The 25,347-nt window shown below is 46.5% G+C and overlaps 1 protein-coding gene across 2 annotated transcripts in view; it reads left to right on the top strand.

Moving 5' to 3' along the window:
• pold3 (DNA polymerase delta 3, accessory subunit) overlaps window positions 1–24,574 on the top strand; it is a 42,178-nt gene extending 17,604 nt beyond the window's left edge. Inside the window, exons 7-12 of one of the 2 annotated variants that reach the window (XM_033022162.1) lie at window positions 4,887–4,950; window positions 8,245–8,503; window positions 10,233–10,342; window positions 17,745–17,890; window positions 20,663–20,738; window positions 23,228–24,574. In XM_033022162.1, the coding sequence (XP_032878053.1) occupies window positions 4,887–4,950; window positions 8,245–8,503; window positions 10,233–10,342; window positions 17,745–17,890; window positions 20,663–20,738; window positions 23,228–23,433 (861 nt within the window). In that variant the 3' untranslated portion in view covers window positions 23,434–24,574. Of the gene's footprint in view, window positions 1–4,886; window positions 4,951–8,244; window positions 8,504–10,232; window positions 10,343–17,744; window positions 17,891–20,659; window positions 20,739–23,227 lie in introns of both variants that reach the window. The other variant, XM_033022161.1, reaches the window with a different exon arrangement.
• The last annotated feature ends 773 nt before the right edge of the window (window positions 24,575–25,347 follow it).

Genomic DNA, 25,347 nt, shown 5'->3' with positions numbered 1-25,347 from the left:
AACAGATATTATAAAAAGGAAGAAGGGCCAGTTCGAAACCGGATGATATATAGAGAAACATCAAACATGTGGATCTACTTAAATCTTCAAATAAACATGTATTTACTATAGACTAACAATTACTATATTTAACTTCGCAATCAAAACCCAATATCTTAAAATAAGAACCTGCTGGTTGGAAGGGGTTAACCAAAATTACACTCTTGGCTGCTTGCCAGTTATTTAAATCGTTTCCCTTCCAGCTATTTTCATTCTTAGGTTGTCTTAAGCATAGCTGGGAATTTACCTTCCCGAATCGGTTACGTGGGTTTTAGTTTATTAGTATGATAATATCATATATCAATATATTTAACTCGCCGTCATAGATCTACACATTCATTAATGATTTAAGATAACCCCCCCCCCCCGGAGAAGTGAATAATTATTCGGTTATACTAATTCATTTTAGATTAGTGTAGCTAGGTTAGTTCAGTTATTTATGTGTTAGTGTATGATTATGAATATCTTTTTATTAGTAAATTATTTCTTTCAACTCCATTTAATTGAATTTTTCCATGTTCCACGACTCCCCTTTGTTTTTAAGTCTTTCATTCGAAAAAAAGTTTGTCAACTCATTCCAGAGTTGATAAAATGTCTAGATTTCACCACGTGTAGTATTCCGCCATCTTAACGAGAGCATTTATAGTTACATTTATTTAAAAAGTCATATTTTCTCAGCTTCCCCTCTCATAATATATATAACAGAACAATCTCCTGATAGCCGTGCTGTTTTACTTATCCGTTAATATCCTTTGTTAGCTCTTGTGCGTATCTATATGCTTCTTCTGGATCAGTAAAAACACGTTCCAAATTCTTGTAAGTGACCCTCATTTTTGCTGGGTAAATTATCCCATATCTTAGGTTTGGAATTCCTTTCAGAATCAGTCTTGTATTTGTAAACGGGTCCCGTTTCTTAGCCACTTCAGCTGGGTAATCTCTAAAAAATCGAACAATTTCATCTTCAAACAACAAATTTGTTGCGAATGGAATTTTTTTCATAATGTCTTCCAGAGCAGCGATGTCATGAAATTTCACTATGATCTGTCTTGGGGGGGCTCTTGGCCTCGAGTGAGCTCTTTGAACCCGATGTGCAACATCTATTTTCGGTTTGTCAGGCAGCTTGAATACTTGTTTAAGTAAGTTGGTAGTGAACTCCCGGGGATCCATTCCAGTCTCCTTTCCCTCTCTCACTCCAACTATCCTTAAGTTCTGCCGTCTTGACCGGGCTTCCAAATCAAGGCATTTGTCGGTCATTTTAGCCAGTTGCCCTGAGACACGGTCTTGGTCTTTCCTCATTCTCTTCATCTCTTCAGACATTTCCTTCATCTCTTCAGACATTTCCTTCATCGCAGTTTCCATTTCTTTCATAGCTGTGCTGTATGCTTAAGAGGTAAAAAGACCAGAGTCCAACTTTTCATTGCACTCATTTTCAACCCGTCCGATTTCTGCTTTTAAGTCGGTCTCTACTTCATCAATACTTCACGATTCCCGAGCTTCATATTTTTAGTCAGACTTGTATCCAGTGCAGAAGTCTCCTCATGTAGCATCTCAGCAAAGTCTTTCATTACCAAAGCTCTTATAGATTGTTCCATTTGTTTTTCCTTTGTAGCCATTTCAGCAGCTGATCTTTGAGCTTCAGTTTCTTCTTCAGAGCTTTCTGATGTTGCTTGCAGAGTTTTTCCCAGCTCTTTAACACAGAGTCTTGTAAGAGGTCTTGCAGTGAGTCTTTGGGGAAGATTCCTCTTTCTCATTTAAAAGTCCCGTTATTCCCCATTATTTAGCGGCGATTTCTGATGACACCACTTACGCGACGTCAGGCATCTCCGGTAAGTATTTTTAGATCGGTCCCGTCTTCCTAAAAGGCTTTTTTAGCGATTTAACGCATTCGTTGGGAGCTGAGCTGAATGCTGTGCCTCTCACAGCTGCATGGCGCCATCGGAAGTCTCTGTTTAAGAATAAGGGGTCGGCCATTTAGGACTTAGATGAGGAAAAACTTTTTCACCCAGAGAGTTGTGAATCTGGAATTCTCTGCCACAGTAGGCAGTGGAGGCCAATTCACTGGGTGTTTTCAAGAGAAAGTTAGGTAGGGTTAAGGGAATCAAGGGATATGGGGATAAAGCAGGAACGAGGTACTTATTGTGGATGATTAGCCATGATCATATTGAATGGCGTGCTGGTTCGAAGGGCCGAATGGCCTACTCCTGCACCTATTGTCTATGTTCCTTTTCTTTAATAGATATTTATTTTATTAGAAGGAATTGTACAAGGGGAAAGTAATCGACATAACAATTATACAATTTTCGTCCAGCTTCAGTTTTAACATTTTATAAACTAATAAGTGAATCGGAAAAAAGAAAAAAGGAAAGAATGGAAAGGAAGAAGAAAAATACGAAAAGGAAAGAAAAAAAACCCCTGAACTAACGAAGAAGTGGAAAAAAAAGCGGAGATATATCCCACTACCCTTCCCTACGCCCGCTCACCCGACCCTAGCGTTGGTTTTGATTTTGTGTTCAACCATTCTGTTGTTGAAGAAATTCAATGAAAGGAGACCATTGTCTGTGTTTCTAAGCATTCAGTGGTTCGCGACGGGGTTGGGGTATGGAATGCAGGCGGAGGAGCTGTTGGCTGTTTTTCTTTCGCTTAACACTAATATTGTTTCAATTTTATTTATTGAACTTTTTTGTTTGTTTCGTCATTATGTTATCTATTGAGGACTGTTTAGACCTACAAAGCTGCTGAAAGTAGGAATTTAAATTGTTCCGTTTTTGTGCATATGATCATTAAACACTTTATTAGTTTAGAGATGCAGTGTGGAAACAGGCCCTTCGGCCCACCAAGTCCGCACCGACCTGCAATCACCTGTACACTCGCACTAACCTGCTACACACACGAGGGACAATTTACAGTTTTTACTGAAGCCAATTTACCTACAAATCTGTAGGTCTTTGGAATGTGGGAGGAAAACAGAGCACCTGGAGAAAAACAACATGGCCACTGGGAAAAAGTACGAACTCCGTACAGACAGCACCCGCAGTCAGGATTGAATCCAGGTCTCTGGCGCTGTGAGGCAGCAACTCTACTTCTGCACAGCAGCTCAAAAGAATGACACAGAGTGCTGGAGTAACTCAGCAGGTCAGGCAGCATCTGTGGAGAACATGGATAGGAGACATTTCACAGAATGCTGGAGTAACTCAGCAGGTCAGGCAGCATCTGTGGAGAACATGGATAGGAGACGTTTCACAGAATGCTGGAGCAACTCAGCAGGTCAGGCAGCATCTGTGGAGAACATGGATAGGTGCCGTTTCACAGAGTGCTGGAGTAACTCAGCAGGTCAGGCAGCATCTGTGGAGAACATGGATAGGTGACATTTCACAGAGTGCTAGAGTAACTCAATGGGTCAGGCAGCATCTGTGGAGAACATGGATAGGTGACGTTTTGGGTCAGGACCCTTCTTCAGACTGATTATGACGGAGGGAAGAAGGCAAGGTGAGAAGAGGGGCAGGACAAAGCCTGGCAGGTAAAGGGTGACTGCCCCACAGCCAAATCTCGAGCTGAAAAGAGTGGTCCTGAACAGAGAGTGGGCCGCTTGTATGTGGCTGATGGCTGACTGGGTCAAGTTTATTGTCATCTACACAAGTATGGCATTGCAGCAGCATCACAGGCAGGAAGACTCGGGCAATGCAGAAAGAATGCATGGGCAAATGTTTCAGAAGGAACTGCAGATGCTGGAAAATCGAAGGTAGACAAAAATGCTGGAGAAACTCAGCGGATGAGGCAGCATCTATGGAGCGAAGGAAATAGGCAACGTTTCGGGTCGAAACCCTTCTTCAGACTGATGTGAGGGTGGAGGGGGCGGGAAGAAGAAAGGAAGAGGTAGAGCCAGTGGGCTGAGGGAGAGCTGAGACGTGGAGGAGAATGCAAGGACTACCTGAAATTAGAGAAGTCAATGTTCATACTGCTGGGGTGCAAACTGCCCAAGCAAAATTTGAGGTGCTGCTCCTCAAATTTACAGTGGTCCTCACTTTGGCCATGGAGGAGGCCCAGGACAGAAAGGTCGGATTCGGAATGGGAGGGGGTGTTGAAGTGCTGAGCCACAGGGAGATCAGGTTGGTTATTGCAAACCAAGCAGTGCCCACGATGGACTGGGCTGAGTCCACCGCTCTCTGTAGCCTCTTGTGTTGGAGTTGCCGTTTCTCAGACAATATTGGCTGAGGAGCATCTAGTGTCCCAGATTTTACCATCTTGTCCAGCAGGTCGCATAAACCGGTTTATAGGTTGATTGGCTTGGGTTTGTATACTTGGTATAAGTGTAAATTGTCCCTAGTGTGTGTAGGCTTGTGTTAGTGTGCGATGATCACTGATCTGTCCGGACTCAGTGGGCTGAAGGACCTGTTTCCGCTCTGTATAACTAAACTATACTAAATTAAACATCTAGTCAAGAGAAAGGGCGGCACGGTGGCGCAGCGGTAGAGTTGTTGCCTTACGGCGAATACAGCGCCGGAGACCCGGGTTCGATCCCGACTGCGGGCGCTATCTGTACAGAGCATGTGCGTTCTCCCCGTGACCTGCGTGGGTTTTCTCCAAGATCTTCGTTTTCCTGCCACACTCCAAAACCATGCAGGTATGTATGTTAATTGGCTTGGTAAATGTAAAAATTGTCCCTCGTGTGTGTAGGATAGCGTTAATATGCGGGGATCGCTGGTCGGCGGCCCAAAGGGCCTGTTTCCGCACTGTATCTCTAAACTAAACTTGCAGAGTGTTGTTTTTCTGATAAAGAAAATGCTATTTAGTTTGAGGAAAACGAGTATCTCATTGCAGGGTGCGTCCCTCCTGTCTTTCTTTTTCAGGCTCCTTCGGGAAGCAAGGCGGCAAGCAAGGGGCTCAGCAACTTTTTCCAGAAAGTAGGTGCCAGTAAGTAATCGTTGGCAGCTGCTTCTGCTGCTGTCTCGTCCTCAGCGCTGGAAACTCCTCCCTAAACCTCTTGGCCTCTTCCAACAAGTGGCGCAGTGGTAGAGTTGCTGCTTACAGCACTTGCTGGGTTCAATCCTGACTACAGGTGCTGTCTGTGCGGAGTTTGTACCTTCTCCCAGTGACCTGCCTGGGATTTCTCCGAGATCTTCGGTTTCCTCCCTCACACCAAAGACGTACAGGTTTTTAAGTTAATTGACTATAGACAATGGGTGCAGGAGTAGGCCATTCAACTCTTTGAGCCAGCGCCGCCATTCAATGTGATCATGGCTGATCATCCACAATCAGTACCCCATTCCTGCCTTCTCCCCATATCCCCGGACTCCGCTATCTTTAAGAGCTCTATCTAACTAGAGATTATCCAGAGAACCGGCTTCCACCGCCCTCGGAGGCACAGAATTCCGCAGACTCACAACTCTCTGTGTGACAAAGTGTTTCCTCATCTCCATTCTAAGTGATAGGAGCACAAGTAGGCATTTGGCCCATCAACCCAGTGTGTTTCTGACTGGTTGCTGACACTCTGAGAATGGAGACACAATGAAGTGCAGATGCTGAACTCTTGTGCAAAGCACAAAGTGCCGGAAGAACTCAGTGAGTCAGGCAGCATCTGCAGAGAGAATAACAACAATCAATCTGAAGAAGGGTCCCGATCCAAAACTTCACCACAGGCAGCATCTCTGGAGGGGACGTATGGGTGACGTTTCAGGTCGAGGTTTGAAGAAGGTCTGAAACGTCGCCCAGTCCTCTCCACAGATGCTGCCTGTCCCGCTGAGTTACTCCAGCAGCTTGTGTCTAAAATGATAGGTGGATACAGTTGAGGGGGGAGGGGGGGGGGGGGGTTGATAGCCAGAGGTTTGGACAAAGGCCAGAGATGTAAAGACAAAGTGTAAGACAAGTATAGATGATGGATAAATGACGATGGGGCAAGGGAGATATGGTTGCACATCTAGGTGAGGCACAGGGAAGAGCGGGTCGACAAGGGGGAGGGAAGGGTGTCAGTTTTTGCTGGGTAGTACTTACCTGAATTTGGAGAATTCAACATTCATACTGTTGGTTGTAAGCATCCTAGGCAGAATGTGAGGTGCTGTTCATGTCACATAGCTGGGTGGCAGTGTGAACTGTGAGGAGGATGCTAAGAGAATGCAGGGTGACTTGGACAGGTTGGGTGAGCGGGCAGATGCGTGGCAGAAGCAGTTTAGTGTGGATAAATGTGAGGTTATCCACTTTGGTGACAAAAACAGGAAGGCAGATTATTATCTGAATGGTATCAAGTTGGGAAAAGGGGAAGTGCAATGAGATCTGGGGGTCCTTGTTCATCAGTCTATGAGAGTAAGCATGCAGGTACAGCAGGCAGTGAAGAAAGACAAGAGGAGTTCATAACAAGAGGAGTTGAGTAGAGGAGCAAAGAGGTCCTTCTGCAGTTGTACAGGGCCCTAGTGAGACCACACCTGGAGTATTGTGTGCAGTTTTGGTCCCCTAATTTGAGGAAGGACATTCTTGCTATTGAGGGAGCGCAGCGTAGGTTTACAAGGTTAATTCCCGGGAGGGCGGGACTGTCATATGCTGAGAGAATGGAGCGGCTGGGCTTTTATACTCTGGCGTTTAGAAGGATGAGAGGGTATCTTATTGAAACATATAAGGTTATTAAGGGTTTAGACACGGTAGAGGCAGGAAACATGTTCCTGATGTTGGGGGAGTCCAGAACCAGGTGCCACAGTTGAAGAATAAGGAGTAAGCCATTTAGAACGGAGACGAGGAAACACTTTTTCACACAGAGAATTGTGAGTCTGTGGAATTCTCTGCCTTAGAGGGTGGTGTAGGCCGGTTCTCCGGATACTTTCAAGAGAGAGCTAGATAGGGCTCTTAAAGATAGCGGAGTCAGGGGATATGGGGAGATGGCAAGAACGGGTTACTGATTGGGGATGATCAGCCATGATCACATTGAATGGCGGTGCTGGTTCGAAGGGTCGAATGGCTTACTCCTGCATCTATTGTCTATTGTTACTCCATTTTGCATGTGGTCTAGAAAGAAAACTTTAAAACACAACACAAAGTTCGGATAAGATGATCAAGACTTTATTGAAGACCGCCAAATACAGTGACCTCTGGGAGCATTCTGGGAGATTGTTCAATGACCAAAGATTCATCTGCTCCTTCTATACAGACTTTCCTTTTGATGTTCTGTTAACCATAGCAAGCACCTTCAGAATTTTCCTTCTTCCCAAATTGTTTTACAACACTCACAGACCATTCATCTCCGGAAACCACAGAACAGTAAACACAGCCAAATGTCACACCAGTACAGATTAGCAAATGTCACGTTCAAGGCCTGTCCCACTTACGCGATTTTTTTCGGCAACTTGTCGGCACCCGTCACAGTTTGCAGCAGGTGGCCGAAAATTTTCAACATGTTCCTGTGCTGTACTGTTCAATGTCCTATAAACAGTGTGATATTTACTAGCACTGTAGTTAATATTGCGGTTATATAGAAAAATAGCAGTCGGGATATGGGGAGAAGGCAGGAATGGCGAACTGATTGGGGATGATCAGCCATGGTCACATTGAATGCTGGCTCGATGGGCCAAATTGAAAAAGCTACTTTTATAACTACTAAACCAGGTTTGCTTCTTAATAAACAGACACCACACAACTGTTTGGTAGACCCGTTCAAAACTTTACTTAACATCGGCCGATGGAAGGGAGCGAGAATTCCAGCCAAGTGACCAATACAGACACTTGACCGTCCTCCGTCCACTTCTCTGCACAACAGAATTACATTGCCTTAAATAGGGTTTTTTGTCCCCCTAGCACATTTCACAGACATTAGTCATGGCCACATGCATCACATCAAAGGCCTTTTGTTTACATGTTACAAGATAACATTGGCCATTTGGTTTACGACATTTTATCTTTCTCCTTCCCTGGTTTCTCTCTCGTCCTTCATAAACATTGGCCATTTGGATAATGCCATTTTATCTTCACAGAGATCACCCTAGCTCTTTCGCTGCTTCCTCGCTGTCATTTGGTCCCTCATAAACATTGGCCATTTGGTTTATGGCATCTTACTTCAAAGATGTGACTAGCTGTTTCTTTCTCTGTCACTTCCTCACTTGGGAGACAATGTTATGGAAGCCAATTTAATATCTTCTTATATTTTTAACTAAAATTCAGCTTCATCAAAATGGCATACTCCTGCACCTATTGTCTATTGTCTAATATGTACCTGAAACCCCACAGAGAAAGAATCGCCACCGTCTAAGGCCGCAAAGGAAGAGGTTCCTCCCGGCAAACCGGCCCCGGCGTTTGCAGAGAAAGCAGATACCCCTGAGGGTGGAGAGAGCCACGTTCCAGCTGCGCAGGGAGTGAGCGACGAAGAAATGGCCCTGACCGGTGACGCCGCAGCACAGAAAGTGCCAGCCAAGCCTCCGAAGGAGAAGTACACGGCAAAGAAGGCAAAGAAAACACGGGATAATCGGCAGCAAGGCGACGAACAGAGGTTGGTGTCAGTCCAACGTGAGTCAACTTTCCCCCAGCCCATTCATGGGTTAAAGGCCCAATCTCAAAGGAAGGAAGGGTCTCGACATGAAACGTCGCCCATTCCTTCTCTCCAGAGATGCTGCCTGTCCCGCTGAGTTACTCCAGCATTTTGTGTCTTATCTTCAGAAATTAGGGAATTGAACGGAGGCAAATGTAAGCGAGGGAACAGTTGGGTTAGAGTTATTTAAGAAGGAAATGCTGGAAAATTGAAGGTAGACAAAAATGCTGGAGAAATTCAGCGGGTGAGATAGCATCTATGGAGCAAAGGGAAAAGGCAATGTTTCGGGTCGAGACCCTTCTTCAGATCCAAAGTTGGGTTAGAGTGATCACTATCATGAAGTTTAGATCAGTGGTTCATCCTTTTTTGGCATACATACGCGAACAAAATACTGTATGTGGTATGTACCTTTGTTAGATTCCTAAACATGGGCTCAACAAATGGATATGTTATTTATGGCCCCTTCATGTCCCCCAGTAAAGCCCCAAACAACCCCCCCCCCATGGGGGTCCCGAGCCCCAGGTTAAGAACCACTGGTTTAGATAATGATGCCAAGGCCAACTCTCATATGTCTGGAGAGGAGCAAGGAATAACCAAAATTAAAATGACTAAATTGAAAGAGAGCTATGATCAGTGGGATGAGAGATGAATGACTGATTGTCACGTACCATGGGTACCGAGGTACAGTGAGGTGTTTAGTTTTGCTTACAACCTGGACAGTACACAAGTGTCGCCACGTGTTAGTGCCGACAAAGGTACAAGGGTATCTATTGCCTGCCGCAGCCCTTGGCAGCAGACCCTTCCCCCCCCCGTCAGTTCATCAGTGATAGAAGCAGAATTAGGCCATTTGGCCCATGAAGCCTGCTCCGCCATTCAATCATAGCTGAGCTTGATGTATTCAAGAGAGTTAGATATAGCTCTTGGGGCTAAAGGAATCAAGTGATATGGGGAGAAAGCAGGAACGGGTGGAGACACAAAATGCTGGAGTAACTCAGCGGGTGAGGCAGCATCTCTGGAGAGAAGGAATATGTGACGTTTCGGGTCGAGACCCTTCTTCAGACTGATCAAAGCAAAAACGGGGTACTGATTTTGGATGATCAGCCATGATCATATTGAATGGCGGTGCTGGCTTGAAGGGTCGAATGGCCTACTCCTGCACCGATTTTCCATGTTTCTATCTTTCCCTCAAACCCATTCTCCTGCCTTCTCCCCATCACCCCTGGCACCCATACTAATCAATCTCTGCCTTACAAATATCCATTGACTTGGCCTTCACAGCTGTCTGTGGCAATGAATTTCACAGATTCACCACCCTCTGAAGAAATATCATCTCCTTTCTAAAGGAACGTCCTTTTATTCTGACTGTGTGGCCTCTGGTTCTATACTCTCCCACTAGTGGCAACATCCTCTCCACATCCACTCTATCCAGGCCTTTCACTATTCTGTGCGTTTCAATGAGGGCTCCCCCTCATTCTTCTAAACGAGTACAGGCCCAGTGCTGACAAACGCTCATCATATGTTAACCCACTCATTCTTGGGATCATTCTCGTAAACCTCCTCTGGACCCTCTCCAGCGTTCTCACCGCCAGGTCCCCCCCCCCCCCCCCCCCCCGATAGAATCGTACAACTCCGAAATGTTTTGGAATTTATTTCCAAGCCCTCGTCCAAAATGTGCGTTTCATGCCGACAGCAACAAGAAGACGAAGCGTGGCGTAGCGCAGCCGAGCGACGGGGAGGGACCTTGCACCAAGCGGCGACGGCGGATCAGACAGGCTCAGTCGGACAGCAGCGACGAGGACGGTAGGATCAGACCCTGCTGTGACAAATGTGGGTCCTTTGAAGACAGAAACAGGTGAATTTATTATGGGCACCAAGGAAATGGCAGACGAGTTGAACAGGTACTTTGGATCCTTCTTCACTAAGGAGGACACAAAAACAATCTCCCAGATGTACTTGAGGACAGAGGACCTAGGGTGATGGAGGAACTGAAGGAAATTAATAATTGGGAAGGAAATGGTGTTGGGTAGACTGATGGGACTGAAGGCTGATAAATCCGCAGGGCCTGATGGTCTGCATCCCAGGGTACTTAAGGAAGTAGCTCTAGAAATCATGGACGCATGATTCTATAGATTCTGGATCAGTTCCTGTGGATTGAAGGGTAGCTAATGTTATCCCACTTTTAAGAAAGGAGAGAGAGAGAACAGGGAATTATAGACCAGTCAGCCTGACATCAGTGGTGGGGAAAATGATGGAGTCAATTATAAAAGATTAAATAGCGGCACATTTGGATAGCAGTAACAGGATTGGTCCGAGTCAGCATGGATTTACGAAGGGGAAATCATGCTTGACTAATCTTCTGGATTTTTTTGAGGCTGTAAGTAGGAAAATGGACACTCTTGAATCTTGAGAGCCAGTGGATGGCGTGTACCTGTACTTTCAGAAAGCCTTTGATAAGGACCCACATAGGAGATTAGTGGGCAAAATTATAGCACATGATATTAGGGGTAGGATACTACCAAGGATAAAGAACTGGTTGGCAGACAGGAAACTAAGAGTAGGGATTAACGGGTCCCTTTCAGAATGGGAGGCAGTGAATAGTGGGGTACCGCAAGGCTCGGTGCTGGGACCACAGCTATTTACAATATACATCAATAATTTAGAATCTAAAATGTAGATGACGGGATTAAAAGTAATATTAGCAAATTTGCAGATGACATAAAGCTGGGTGGCAGTGTGAACTGTGAGGAGGATGCTATGAGGATGCTGGGTGACTTGGACAGGTTGGGTGAGTGGGCATATGCATGGCAGATGCAGTTTAATGTGGATAAATGTGAGGAATCCAGAAACATGCCCTTTGGCCTACCCTGTCGGTGCTGACCAAGTTAGCATACTGGGCGAGTTCTCGGTACGATCCTGATCTTGGGTACTGTCGACATGGAGTTTGTGCATTCTCCCGGTGAGCGCGTGGGTTCCCTCCAGGCGCTCCGGTTTCCTCCCACATCCAAAAAACGTGCAGGTTCGTAGGTGACTTGGCCCTCTGTAAATTGCCCCCTTGTGTGTAGGGAGTGGATGCGAAAGTGGGATAACATAGAACCAGTGTGAACGGGTGATCAGTGGTCACCGTGGACTTGGTGGGCCGAAAGGCTGTTTCCATGCTGTATTTCAATGTTGCCGAGCTTACCAGTTCAGAAGCCTGATATAAGAGAGGGTAAGAGGCTGTTCCTGTGTCTGGTGGTGCACACGCTCAAGCATCCGTACCTTCTGCCCGACATGAGCATGGGGAAGGAGGAATGACCAGGGTGAGACTCCTATCTATCTTATTGATAGGACCAGGTAGACCTTATCTGGACTTTATCAGTCCAGGACCTTATCTGGTCGAGGGTTTAAGGTGAAGGGAAAAAGATTGAATAGGAATCTGAGGGTCAACTTTTTTCACACAAAGGGTGGTGGGTGTATGGAACAAGCTGCCAGAGGAGGTAGTTGAGGCAGGGACTATCCCAACATTTAGGAAACAGTTAGACAGGTACATGGATAGATCAGGTTTGGAGGGATAGGGACCAAACTCGGGCAGGTGGGACTAGTGTAGCTGGGACATGTTGGTCGGTGTGGGCAAGTTCAGCTTAAGGGCCTGATTCCGCACTGTCACTCTAACTTGGAGCTTAGAACTTCTCTAACTTAGCACTTTAACTCTCCCTTCCATTCCCACACTGACCTTTCTGTCCTGGGCCTCCTCCATTGTCAGAGTGAGGCCCAGCGCAAATTGGAGGAACACCATCTCATATTTCGCTCGGGCAGCTTACACCCCAGCGGTATGAACATTGACTTCAAATAGCCCTTGCTTTCCCTCTCTCTCCATCCCCTCCCTCTTCCCAGTTCTCCCACTGGTCTTACTGTCTCCGACTACATTCTATCCCTGTCCCGTCCACTCCCCTGACATCAGACTGAAGAAGGGTCTCTACCTGAAACGACACCCATTCCTTCACTCCAGAGATGTTGCCTGTCCCGCTGAGTTACTCCAGCTTTTTGTGTCTACCATCACTCTATGACTCTATGAGTTCACCTTCTTTTTGTCTAGTCCACTCATAAGATTAGAAGTTGTTCAGCCAGAGCTGAACACACTTCTCGGCATCTGCATAGAAACATAGAAACATAGAAAATAGGTGCAGGAGTAGGCCATTCGGCCCTTCGAGCCTGCACCGCCATTCAATATGATCATGGCTGATCATCCAACTCAGTATCCTGTACCTGCCTTCTCTCCATACCCCCTGATCCCTTTAGCCACAAGGGCCACATCTAACTCCCTCTTAAATATAGCCAATGAACTGGCCTCAACTACCTTCTGCGGGAGAGAATTCCACGGATTCACCACTCTCTGTGTGAAAAACGTTTTCCTCATCTCGGTCCTAAAAGATTTCCCCTTTATCCTTAAACTGTGACCCCTTGTTCTGGACTTCCCCAACATCAGGAACAATCTTCCTGCATCTAGCCTGTCCAACCCCTTAAGAATTTTGTACGTTTCTATAAGATCCCCCCTCAATCTTCTAAATTCTAGCGAGTACAAACCGAGTCTATCCAGTCTTTCTTCATATGAAAGTCCTGACATCCGAGGAATCAGTCTGGTGAACCTTCTCTGCACTCCCTCTATGGCAATAATGTCCTTCCTCAGATTTGGAGACCAAAACTGTACGCAATACTCCAGGTGTGGTCTCACCAAGACCCTGTACAACTGCAGTAGAACTTCCCTGCTCCTATACTCAAATCCTTTTGCTATGAATGCTAACATACCATTCGCCTTCTTCACTGCCTGCTGCACCCGCATGCCTACTTTTAATGACTGGTGTACCATGACACCCAGGTCTCGTTGCATCTCCCCCTTTCCTAATCGGCCATCATTCAGATCATAATCTACTTTCCTGTTTTTGCCACCAAAGTGGATAACCTCACATTTATCCACATTATACTGCATCTGCCATGCATTTGCCCACTCACCCAGCCTATCCAAGTCACCTTGCAGCCTCCTAGCATCCTCCTCACAGCTAACACTGCTCCCCAGCTTCGTGTCATCCGCAAACTTGGAGATGTTGCATTCAATTCCCTCGTCCAAATCATTAATATATATCGTAAATAGCTGGGGTCCCAGAACTGAGCCTTGTGGTACCCCACTAGTCACTGCCTGCCATTGTGAAAAGGACCCGTTTACTCCTACACTTTGCTTCCTGTCTGCCAGCCAGTTCTCTATCCACATCAATACTGAACCCCCAATACCGTGTGCTTTAAGTTTGTATACTAATCTCTTATGTGGGACCTTGTCGAAAGCCTTCTGAAAGTCCAGATATAACACATCCACTGGTTCTCCCTTATCCACTCTACTAGTTACATCCTCGAAAAATTCTATAAGATTCGTCAGACATGATTTACCCTTCATAAATCCATGCTGACTTTGTCCAATGATTTCACCACTTTCGAAATGTGCTGCTATCCCATCTTTAATAACTGATTCTAGCAGTTTCCCCACTACCGACGTTAGACTAACTGGTCTGTAATTCCCCGTTTTCTCTCTCCCTCCCTTTTTAAAAAGTGGTGTTACATTAGCTACCCTCCAATCCTCAGGAACTACTCCAGAATCTAAAGAGTTTTGAAAAATTATCACTAATGCATCCACTATTTCTGGGGCTACTTCCTTAAGTACTCTAGGATGCAGCCTATCTGGCCCTGGGGATTTATCGGCCTTTAATCCATTCAATTTACCTAACACCACTTCCCGGCTAACCTGGATTTCACTCAGTTCCTCCATCTCATTTGACCCCCGGTCCCCTGCTATTTCCGGCAGATTATTTATGTCTTCCTTAGTGAAGACAGAACCAAAGTAGTTATTCAATTGGTCTGCCATGTCCTTGTTCCCCATGATCAATTCACCCGTTTCTGACTGCAAGGGACCTACATTTGTTTTAACTAATCTTTTTCTCTTCACATATCTATAAAAGCTTTTGCAGTCAGTTTTTATGTTCCCTGCCAGTTTTCTTTCATAATCTATTTTCCCTTTCCTAATTAAGCCCTTTGTCCTCCTCTGCTGGTCTCTGAATTTCTCCCAGTCCTCTGGTAGGCTGCTTTTTCTGGCTAATTTGTACGCTTCATCTTTTGTTTTGATACTATCCCTGATTTCCCTTGTTATCCACGGATGCACTACCTTCCCTGATTTATTTTTTTGCCAAACTGGGATGAACAATTGTTGTAGTTCATCCATGCAGTCTTTAAATGCCTTCCATTGCATATCCACCGTCAACCCATTAAGAATCAATCGCCAGTCTATCTTGGCCAATTCACGTCTCATACCCTCAAAGTTACCTTTCTTTAAGTTCAGGACCCTTGTTTCTGAATTAACGATGTCACTCTCCATCCTAATGAAGAACTCAACCATATTATGGTCACTCTTGCCCAAGGGGCCACGCACAACAAGACTGCTAACTAACCCTTCCTCATTACTCAATACCCAGTCTAGAATAGCCTGCTCTCTCGTTGGTTCCTCTACATGTTGGTTTAGAAAACTATCCCGCATACATTCCAAGAAATCCTCTTCCTCAGCACCCTTGCCAATTTGATTCACCCAATCTATATGTAGATTGAAGTCACCCATTATAACTGTTTTACCTTTGTTGCACGCATTTCTAATTTCCTGTTTGATGCCATCCCCAACTCCACTACTACTGTTAGGTGGCCTGTACACAACTCCCACTAGTGTTTTCTGCCCCTTAGTGTTTCGCAGCTCTACCCATATCGATTCCACATCCTCAAAGCTAATGTCCTTCCTTTCTATTGCATTAATCTGCTCTCTAACCAGCAACGCTACCCCACCTCCTTTCCCTTTCTGTCTATCCCTCCTGAATATTGAATATCCCTGGATGTTGAGCTCCCAGCCTTGGTCACCCTGGAGCCATGTCTCCGTGATCCCAACTATATCATAGTCGTTAATAGCTATCTGCACATTCAACTCATCCACCTTATTACGAATGCTCCTTGCATTGAGACACAAAGCCTTCAGGCTTGTTTTTACAACACTCTTACCCCTTATACTATTATGCTAAAAAGTGGCCCTTTTTGATTTTTGCCCTGGATTTGCCGGCCTGCCACTTTTACTTTTCACCTTGCTACCTATTGCTTCTACCCTCATTTTACACCCCTCTGTCTCTACGCTCACACATTTAAGAAACTCTTTCCCTTTAACTCCATTCTCCACTATCCCATTCGACACCCCACCCCCCATATTCAGTTTAAAACCACCCGTGTAGCAATGGCAAACCTGCCTGCCAGAATGCTGGTCCCACACCTGTTAAGATGCAATCCGTCCCTTTTGTACAGTTCCCCCTTACCCCAAAACAGATCCCAGTGATCTAAGAATCTAAATCCCTGCCCCGTGCACCAGTTCCTCAGCCACACGTTCAGGTCCCGTATCTCCCTGTTCCTGCTCTCGCCAGCACGAGGAACTGGAAGCAAACCGGAGATAACAACCCTGGAGGTCCTGCTTTTCAGCATTTTTCCGAGCTCTCTAAAGTCACGCTGCAGAATATTCGTCCCCTTCTTTCCGACATGGTTTGTGCCGACATGCACTACCACTTCTGGATGTTCACCTTCGCCCTTGAGGATTTTCTGCACTCTGTCCGTGACATCCTGGATCCTGGCACCAGGAAGGCAGCACACCATCCTCGCATCCCGTCTGTTGCCGCAGAAACCCCTGTCCGTACCTCTCATAATGGAGTCTCCCACTACAATGGCGTTGCCTGCCTTAGGCCTTTTTGGTTTGGCTCAACAGCCCTATTCGCATTCGCAAGCCAGTCCGCCGCTCAGTGTAAACACGTCTTCTGTCCCGACAGCTTCTAAGTGGGTGAACCTGTTCACAAGAGGTACAACACCCGGGGACGTTGGCATTCCATGCTTCCCTCCCTTTCTCACTGTCTCCCACCTTCTCTCTTCCAGTACCTTAGGTGTAACAATCGTACTGTAGGACTTGTCGAGGAACGACTCAGTTTCTCGGACGAACCGGAGGTCATCCACTTGCTTCTCCAGTTCCCCAACACGGTCCTTCAGGAGCTCTACCTGGATGCACTTCTCGCATTTGTAGCAGCCAGAGGCACCAGCGGTGTCCTTAACCTCCCACATACTGCAAGCATCGCACTGAATCAGCTTGCCTGACATCTCCTTCTTTCGTCTCTACCTCTCAAGCGTATTACGTGGTCTCCTCGCCGAAGACTCTCGAGCTAAAGACTCACACTTCCCTCACAAGGCCGCTCACTCACTGCCGCTCGCTAAGAGCCGTCTTGCTTAAATTGACTGATAAATTGCCTGATTTACCAATTTACAAACCTCAGTTTACAAATTCCTCAGTTTTCAACTTTTCCCGGCACTGACTCACTTCTCTCCTCCCACTCGGGCTAGAGCCAATCAGTCGTATCTCTTGCTAATCTCCTGCTGCTGTTGCTCCCAAATCTACAGCAGTTCTGAGTAAAGTCTGCCTGTGCTTGGCTTCTACTTTTCAACTGTTTTCACCCCTCTGACTCACTTCTCTCCTCCCACTCGGGCTAGAGCCAATCAGTCGTATCTCTTGCTAAGCTCCTGCTGTTGTTGCTCCCAAATCTACAGCATACAATGGTGTCTGTCTTGCGCTTCTTGTACATGGTGGTTGAAAGATTGGTGGAAACAGGGCCGCGACATGAACGCTCTTTCCTTGACTCATATGGGTTCATAAGACATAGGAATGAGACATATTATTAGGCCATTCGATACTGTCGACCCTACTCTGCCATTTAGTCATGGCAGATCTATCTGCACCTCTCAGCTCCATTCGCCTGCCTTTTCCCAGCAACCATTGATGTCCTTTGAGTTTAGTAGCGTAACGAGTAGATTAGTGGCTCATGTTATGTCATGCTTTTGTAGTTACGCTTATTAGCGTCGCGGTTTACTGCACTCCGCAGTCTGAAGTGAACTCTCGAGTGAGAGCTTGTAGTTGTTTATTCTAAATAAACAGTGTATAACCTGACACGGTGTGAGGTCTTTATTATTACAAGGACTCCAAACCAACATGGTGTCAGATGTGGGATTCGAACCCACGCCTCCACTTGGATTAACGTTTGTCTCAACGTTAAATACTTGTGTTAAGTAGTAAATGATTACCCATCAAGTCACTCGGTGTGTTGTGCTTGTGCTGTAGTGGTGGCGGACTCTCCTGGAGCCTTTGATGTGAAAACGCCGTCGCCAAAGGGTGAAGCCCCAGTCGGTGAGGAGGAAGCATCACCACCAAGCTTCTCCGAGGTGGCGGCTAAGCCAGGCCGTTGGCAGAGTGCAGAGGACACTGAGGTAATGGTAATGGGCTCCCCCTCTGCCTCCCCCTTGCAGACTTCATCTCTATTATTCAGCTTGATCAGGCCTGCAGAGAAGAAGTTTCCAGTAGCAGGAGAGATTGAGACAACGTTTCTCAACCTTTTGACCCTTGCGGGACCCTTGAAATAATTTTCATGTCCTGGGGAACCCCAACATAAAAATTATTATATATATTTATTAATCTCTTTCCTTCTCTTTCATAAAATGAAAGTTCATAAGGCAAACATAATATATTTTTCTGATAACTGGTTTAATCAAAAAATAACTTACTTTTTTTCGCAAGTTTATTGACAATGCAAAAAAAAAACTGAAATCAAACTGCTTGTTCAAAACTGAAGCAAATAAACGCAAACAGAACTAACCTTGTAGGAGCGAGAGGAAGAGAGAGAGAGAGAGAGAATTTATTTAACTAGATGAAGTCCAAGTTATTGAGTATTTTTAAGCGGAGATTGACAGATTCCTAAGATCGACACAAAGTGCTGGAGTAACTCAGCGGGTCAGGCAGCATCTGTGGAGAACGTGGATAGGTGACGTTTCACAGAGTGCTGGAGTAACTCAGCGGGTCAGGCAGCATCTGTGGAGAACGTGGATAGGTGACGTTTCACAGAGTGCTGGGGTAACTCAGCGGGTCAGTCAGCATCTGTGGAGAAGATGGATAGGTGACGTTTCACAGATTGCTGGAGTAACTCAGCAGGTCAGGCAGCATCCCTCGGGTTAGTTGCAAAGTGTCTAACAGGTGATTGACAAATTTTTGATCAGTAAGGGTGTCGAGGGATATGGGGAGAAGGCAGGAGCATGGGGTTTTAGAGGGAAAGATAGATCAGCCATGAGTTGATTCGATGGGCCAAATGTTCCAATTCTGCTCTTATGACATGAACTTATGATCAATCATGAAGGCCATGCATAAAGTAAACGCTCACAATATTTTTCCCATTGTGGAGGATTCTAAAACTAGAGGGCGCAGGCTTAAAGTGAGAGGGGAGAGAGTTAAGAGGGAGCTGGGGGGCAACCTATTCACTCAGAGGGTAGTCCGTATCTGAAATGAGCTGCCAGAGGAAGTTGTAGAAGTGGATACAACTACGACTTTCATAAGACATTTGAACAGATATATACGTGGATGGTTTGCAGCAGGGGTCGCCAACCTATGGACCCCGGGCCGTAGGCAGATTTTCTTTCCCCATAATAATACGGCCCGCCAAGCACAGCGGAGCGCCGAGCTCTGGCTGTACCGCATCCTGTGCAAAGCCGCCGGCACGGCTGCGCACCTTCTGTGAACACGGGTTGGGGGCGGGATCCATGTGTACAAGTGATAGATGTGGCCCGCCATCCCCTCACAGACATGCGTCCTGGCCCCTATGCAGAACAAGGTTGCCCACCCCTGTTTACAGGGATATGGGCCAAGTGCAAGCTTCTCTCCCTCTGTTATCAGGCTGCTGAACGGTCCTTCCATAAGCCAGGGTCCTGTCCGATTCACCTCTACCCCATTGCGGACATTGGACTTTGTCTCTGGAACTGATGCACTACAATGCTGAGAACTATATTCTGCACTCTGTATCTTCCCCTTTGCTCTACCTGTTGTACTTGAGATTGAGTTGGTTGTATTTCTGTATAGAATGATCTGATCTGTTTGGGTCGCATGCAGAATAAAACGTTTCACTGAACCTCTGTACAGGTGACAATGATAAACCTAAACCAAATGGGACTAGCCCAGTAAGCCAACTTGGTTGGCATGGACCAGGTGGGCCAAAGGGCCTGCTTCCGTGTTGTACAACTCTGACTAGTTTCCCTAGTCCACTTTTTCTAATTGTTCTCTTTTTTATCCGTCGCATGCTTTTGATGCCATTCATAGAGTCATACAGTGTGAAAAAAGGCCCTTCGGCCCAACTTGCCCACACTGGTCAACATGCCCCATCTACATTAGTCCCACCTGCTTGCATTTGGCCCATATCCCTCATGCTTTTGATGCGATTCATAGAGTCAATGAAAACTCTCCTATCCACGTTCCTGTCTAAATGGTTCTAAATTCATTACGTTACTGGAGGTATGGTTACCATATCAAGTTTTTTTTTGGTGTGCGTATTTTACGGCTTGCGGACAAAATCGTATGTAGACACAAAAAGCTGATGTAACTCAGCAGGTCAGGTTGCATCTCTGGAGAAAAGTAATAGGCGACATTAATGGTCGAGACCCCTCGTCAGACACTGAAGAAGGGTCTAGAACTGAAACCCTATTCGTTTCTCCAGAGGTGCAGCCTGAACCGCTGAGTTACTCCAGCACTGTGTGTCTATCTTGGGTTTAAACCAGCATCTGCAGTTCCTTCCTGGACAAAGTCGACTTATGGCTGTCTGTGAAAAGCAGGAACCCCCGTTACTGATTTTGGATGATCAGCCATGATCGTATTGAATGGCGGTGCTGGCTCGGAGGGCCGAACGGCCACTCCTGCACCTATTTTTCGATGTTTTAAACTGAAGCTGTTCTTCAACTGTTTAAGAAGGAACTGCAGATGCTGGAAAAATCGAAGGTAGACATAAATGCTGCAGAAACACAGCGAGTGAGGCAGCATCTATGGAGCGAAGGAATAGGTGACGTTTCAGGTCTCGACCCTATTCCTTCACTCCATAGATGCTGCCTCACCTGCTGAGTTTCTCCAGCATTTTTGCCTACCTTCCTGTTCTTCACCTGACGGGAGCTTGAGCCAGGAGTGTTCACTGATTCGCTTTGTCACCTTTCTTTGACCTCTCCTAGAAGGCAGGAGGAGTGAAGAGCAGAAAGCAGCGCCGGGTTCTCAAAAACAAGACCTTTCTGAATGAGGAGGGTGAATTTGGTAAGATTCAACTCGCAGCGCGCGGAGACACGAGGAACGGCCGAGATTGGAATCTTCACCAAAGCGCAAAGTGCTGGAGGAACTTGGCGGGTCAGGCACTTGGTGGCACAGCTGTTGGACCTGCTGCCTCACAGCGCCAGAGGCTCGGGTTCCATAGACAATAGGTGCTGAAGTAGGCCATTCGGCCCCTCGAGCCTGCACCGCAAATTCAATGTGATCGTGGCTGATCATCCCCAATCTGTACCCCGTTCCTGCCTTCTCCCCATATCCTCGGACTCCGCTATCTTTAAGAGCCCTATCTAGCTCTCTCTCGAAAGTATCCAGAGAACCGGCCTCCACCGCCCTCCGAGTCAGAGAATTCCACAGACTCACAGGTTCGATCCTAACCTCGGGTGCTGACTGTGTGTGGAGATTGCATGTTCTCCCTGTGCGTGGGTTTCCTCCGGGTGTTCCGATTTCCTCCCACATCCCAAAGACGTGCAGCTTTGAAGGTTAATTGGCCTCTGTAAAAGATAGTCCCACTTTCCCGCATTTGGCCCTTATCCCACTTAACTTTCCTTATGCATGGATCTATCCAAATGACTTTTAAATGCTGTTATAGTCCCTGCCCCAACTACCTCCTCCGGCAGCTCGTTCCATACACCCACCACCCTCTGTGTGGAAAATGTTGCCCCTCGGATTGCTATTAAATCTTGCCCCTCTCACCTTCAACCCATGCCCTCTGGTTCTTGATTCCCCTACTATGGGTAAAAGTCTATGCATTTACCCTATCTATTCAATAGACAATAGGTGCAGGACTAGGCCATTCGGCCCCTCGAGCCATCACCGCCATTCAATGTGATCATGGCTGATCATCCACAATCAGTACCCCATTCCTGCCTTCTCCTCATATCCCCTGACTCTGCTATCTTTAAGAGCTCTATCTAGCTCTCTCTTGAAAGTATCCAGAGAACCGGCCTCCACCGCTCTCTGAGGCAGAGAATTCCACAGACTGACAACTCTCTGTGTGAAAAAGTGTTTCCTCATCTCCGTTCTAAATGGCTGACCCCTTATTCTTAAACTGGCTCCTGGTTCTGGACTCCCCCAACATCGGGAACATGTTTCCCATCTCTAGCGTGTCCAAACCCTTAATTTGCCCTCATCATTTAATACATCTCTATAAGATCAGCCAGTCACACTGCAATGCATAATGTGAACCCTATAATAAGAATATATCTTATGTTGGGGTAGACAAAAAGCTGGAGAAACTCAGCGGGTGAGGCAGCATCTTTGGGGCGGAGAAATGTGTGACGTTTCAGGTCGAGATCCTTCTTCAGACTGATCTTATGTTGGGTAGCGCAGCGGTAGAGTTGCTGCTTTACAGTGCCAGAGACCGGGGTTCGATCCCAACTGTGGGTGCTGTCTGTATGTAGTTTGTACATTGTACATGTAGTTTGTACATTCTCCCTGTGACTGTGTGGGTTTTCTCCGGGTTCTCCGGTTTCCTCCCACTTTCCAAAGATGTACAGGTTTGTAAGTTAATTGTTACCTGTAAATTGTGTAGGATAGTGCTAGTGTACGGGGTTATTGCTGGTTGGCACGGATTCGATGGGCCGAAGGGCATATTGGCCTTTATAACAAGGGGAGTTGAGTATATAAACAGAGGTCCTTCTGCAGGTGTATAGGATCCTAGTGAGACCACACCTGGAGTATTGTGTGCAGTTTTGGTCCCCTAATTTGAGGAAGGACATTCTTGCTATTGAGGGAGTGCAGCGTAGGTTTACAAGGTTACTTCCCGGTATGGCGGGACTGTCATATGCTGAGAGAATGGAGCGCCTGGGCTTGTATACTCTGGAGTTTAGAAGGATGAGAGGGGATCTTATAGAAACACATATGATTATCAAGGGTTTGGACCAGCTAGAGGCAGGAAAAATGTTCCCGATGTTGGGGGAGGCTAGAACCAGGGGCCACAGTTTAAGAATAAGGGGTAAGCCATTTAGAACGGAAAGGAGGAAACACTTTTTCTCACAGAGAGTTGTGAGTCTGTGGAATTCTCCGCCTCAGAGGGCGGTGGAGGCCGGTTCTCTGAATACTTTCAAGAGAGAGCTAGATAGGGCTCTTAAAGTTAACGGAGTCGGGATATGGGGAGAAGGCAGGAACGGGGTACTGATTGGGGATGATCAGCCATGATCACATTGAATGGCGGTGCTGGCTCGAAGGGCCGAATGGCCTACTCCTGCACCTATTGTCTATTGTCTATGGGTGCTGTCTGTATGTAGTTTATACGTTCTCCCTGTGACCGCGTGGGTTTTCTCTGGGTTCTCCAGTTTCCTCCCACTTTCCAAAGGTTTCATTGTTCATTGTTACGTGTAAATTGTGTAGGATAGTGCCAGTGTACGGGGTTATCGCTGGTTGGCGTGGATTCGGTGGGCCGAAGGGCCTGTTTCCGCGCTGTTTCTCTGAAGTACAGTCTAAAGTAAAGATTACGCATCTCTTCTTGCCCTCTACAGTGACGGAGAAGGTTTACCAGAACGAGTCGTGCACCGACAGCGAGGGCGAGTTGGCCGCCAAACCACAAGTGCAGAAGCCAGCCCAGGCCAAGAGCACGGGGGGGGTGAAAGAGGAACGGAAGGGGCAGAAGGAGAAGAAGTCACCGGGCTCCGTCCGAGCTGGCAAGCAGGCATCCATCATGGGATTCTTCAAGAAGGCAATCTAGCGCCAACACTCCTGGCAGCCGGCTTCATGGTGAACGGTGGCACCACGAACCGGAGCTCGGAAAGCTAACCGAGCCATCGTCACGCTTCCAAACATAACAGCAGAAGCTCTACTCTAGGAGATGTGAATCTGGGCGCATTGTGTGTTGAGAAAGGGCAACTTGGACAAGAGGGGCACTTCAAAAACCTTGACTGTAACGTGGCCCGCAGTCGGAGTAGGTTCTCTTGTGCATGTTTAAACATTGTTCATCGTGCTGCCTTGCATTTCTGTCAGTACTTTCTTCCCCTCTGGTTTTCAGTGAACTTTTGGTAAGCCTATCCATGAGACTATCTTCAAACTTCATTGCGGCAGTTGTTGGTAACACATGTTTTCAACACATGCCTGTCTGTATACAAGTGATAGCCAGCAGATGGCAAACTTCAGCCCTCTCGCTGGCCAGGTCAATTTCTGTGTTTACTTTTTAGATTCGAAGGGAATCTTTTTTGACAAGGAAAGTGCATGTCAGTCGAATGGATAAGCTTCGAAACAAGAAACGGCAGATGCTAGTTTACAAAAAAAAGTCACAGAGTGCTGGAGTAACTCAGCATGGATAGGTGACGTTTTAAGATTGAACCCACCTCTGGTGATGGGTAGTGACTTGAAATCATCACCTATCCATGTTCTCCACAGATGCTACCTGGCCCGCTGAGTTACTCCAGCACTCTGTGAAACGTCACCTATCCATGTTCTCCACAGATGCTGCCTGACCCGCTGAGTTACTCCAGCACTCTGTGAAACGTCACCTATCCATGTTCTCCACAGATGCTGCCTGGCCAGCTGAGTTACTCCAGCACTTTGTGTCTTTTTGTTGTTGTAAATCAATGTAATTCATTCAATGATGCTTAATGCAGCATCTGCAGTCTGTGTCTCATTATTTGCGCACTTTGGAGGGAAGGTTGTCTGTGGGTGATTAAGGTTTTGTGGTGTTCTGATCATCTATGAGTGACGCGAACTATGGACTTTGTGCAGACCTCTGACACCTGTGCAGACCTCTGACACCTGTGCAGGGTGGTGGTGTGGGATATTCTGCTGATGAAAAGTCCTCATACTTCCATCAGCCATTTGCTGAATGCTGTGAATAAAGTTTTTTTTAGGAAAATAAATAAATTATCTCGTGAGTGTGGTTTTTTATAACGCATCTCTTTCTGGAGATTAATTCACCGATAGACAGATCTAGAGATGAATAGGGGTTGCCCAGCGGTAGATTTGCTGCCTTGCAGCGCCAGAGACGCGGGATCGATCCTGACTACGGGTGCTTGTTGGTACGGAGTTTGCACGTTCTCCCCGTGACTGTGTACGTTTTTTCTGAGATCTTCGGTTTCCACCCACGCTCCAAAGACGTGCAGGTTAGTAGGTTAATTGGATTGGTATAAGTGTAAATTGTTCCTAGTGTGTTTAGGATAGTGTTAATATGCGTGGATCGCAGGTCGGTGTGGGCTGAAGGCCCTGTTTCCGTACTGTATCTCTAAACTAAACTAAACTTAAACCGCCAACCTCTCCCTATACCTCAGGCCTTGGAGTCCTGGCAGCATCCTCGTAAATCTTCACTGCATCCTTTCCAGCTTAATAACATCCTTCCTACAGCAGTGACCAAAAATGAACACAATACTCCAAATGCGGCCTCGCCAACGTCTTGTACAACTGTAACATAATGTCCCGACTTTTATACTCAATACTTTGACTGATGAAGGCCAATGTACTTATAACCTTCTCTGGCACCCCATCGTCCTGTGACACCACTTTCATGGAACCATGCACCTGTACTCCTAGATCCCTCTGCTCCACGACACTACCCAGGGCCCTGCCATTCACTGTGAACGTCCTGCCCTAGTTTCACTTCCCAAAATGCAACACCTTGCACTTATTTGCCCCACTG

This window comes from Amblyraja radiata, chromosome 6 (genome assembly GCF_010909765.2).
Source record: "Amblyraja radiata isolate CabotCenter1 chromosome 6, sAmbRad1.1.pri, whole genome shotgun sequence".
NCBI classification, from domain to species: Eukaryota; Metazoa; Chordata; class Chondrichthyes; order Rajiformes; family Rajidae; genus Amblyraja; species Amblyraja radiata.
The sequence above is the reverse complement of the archived record's forward strand: the minus strand, read 5'-3'. Positions and strand labels throughout refer to the sequence as shown.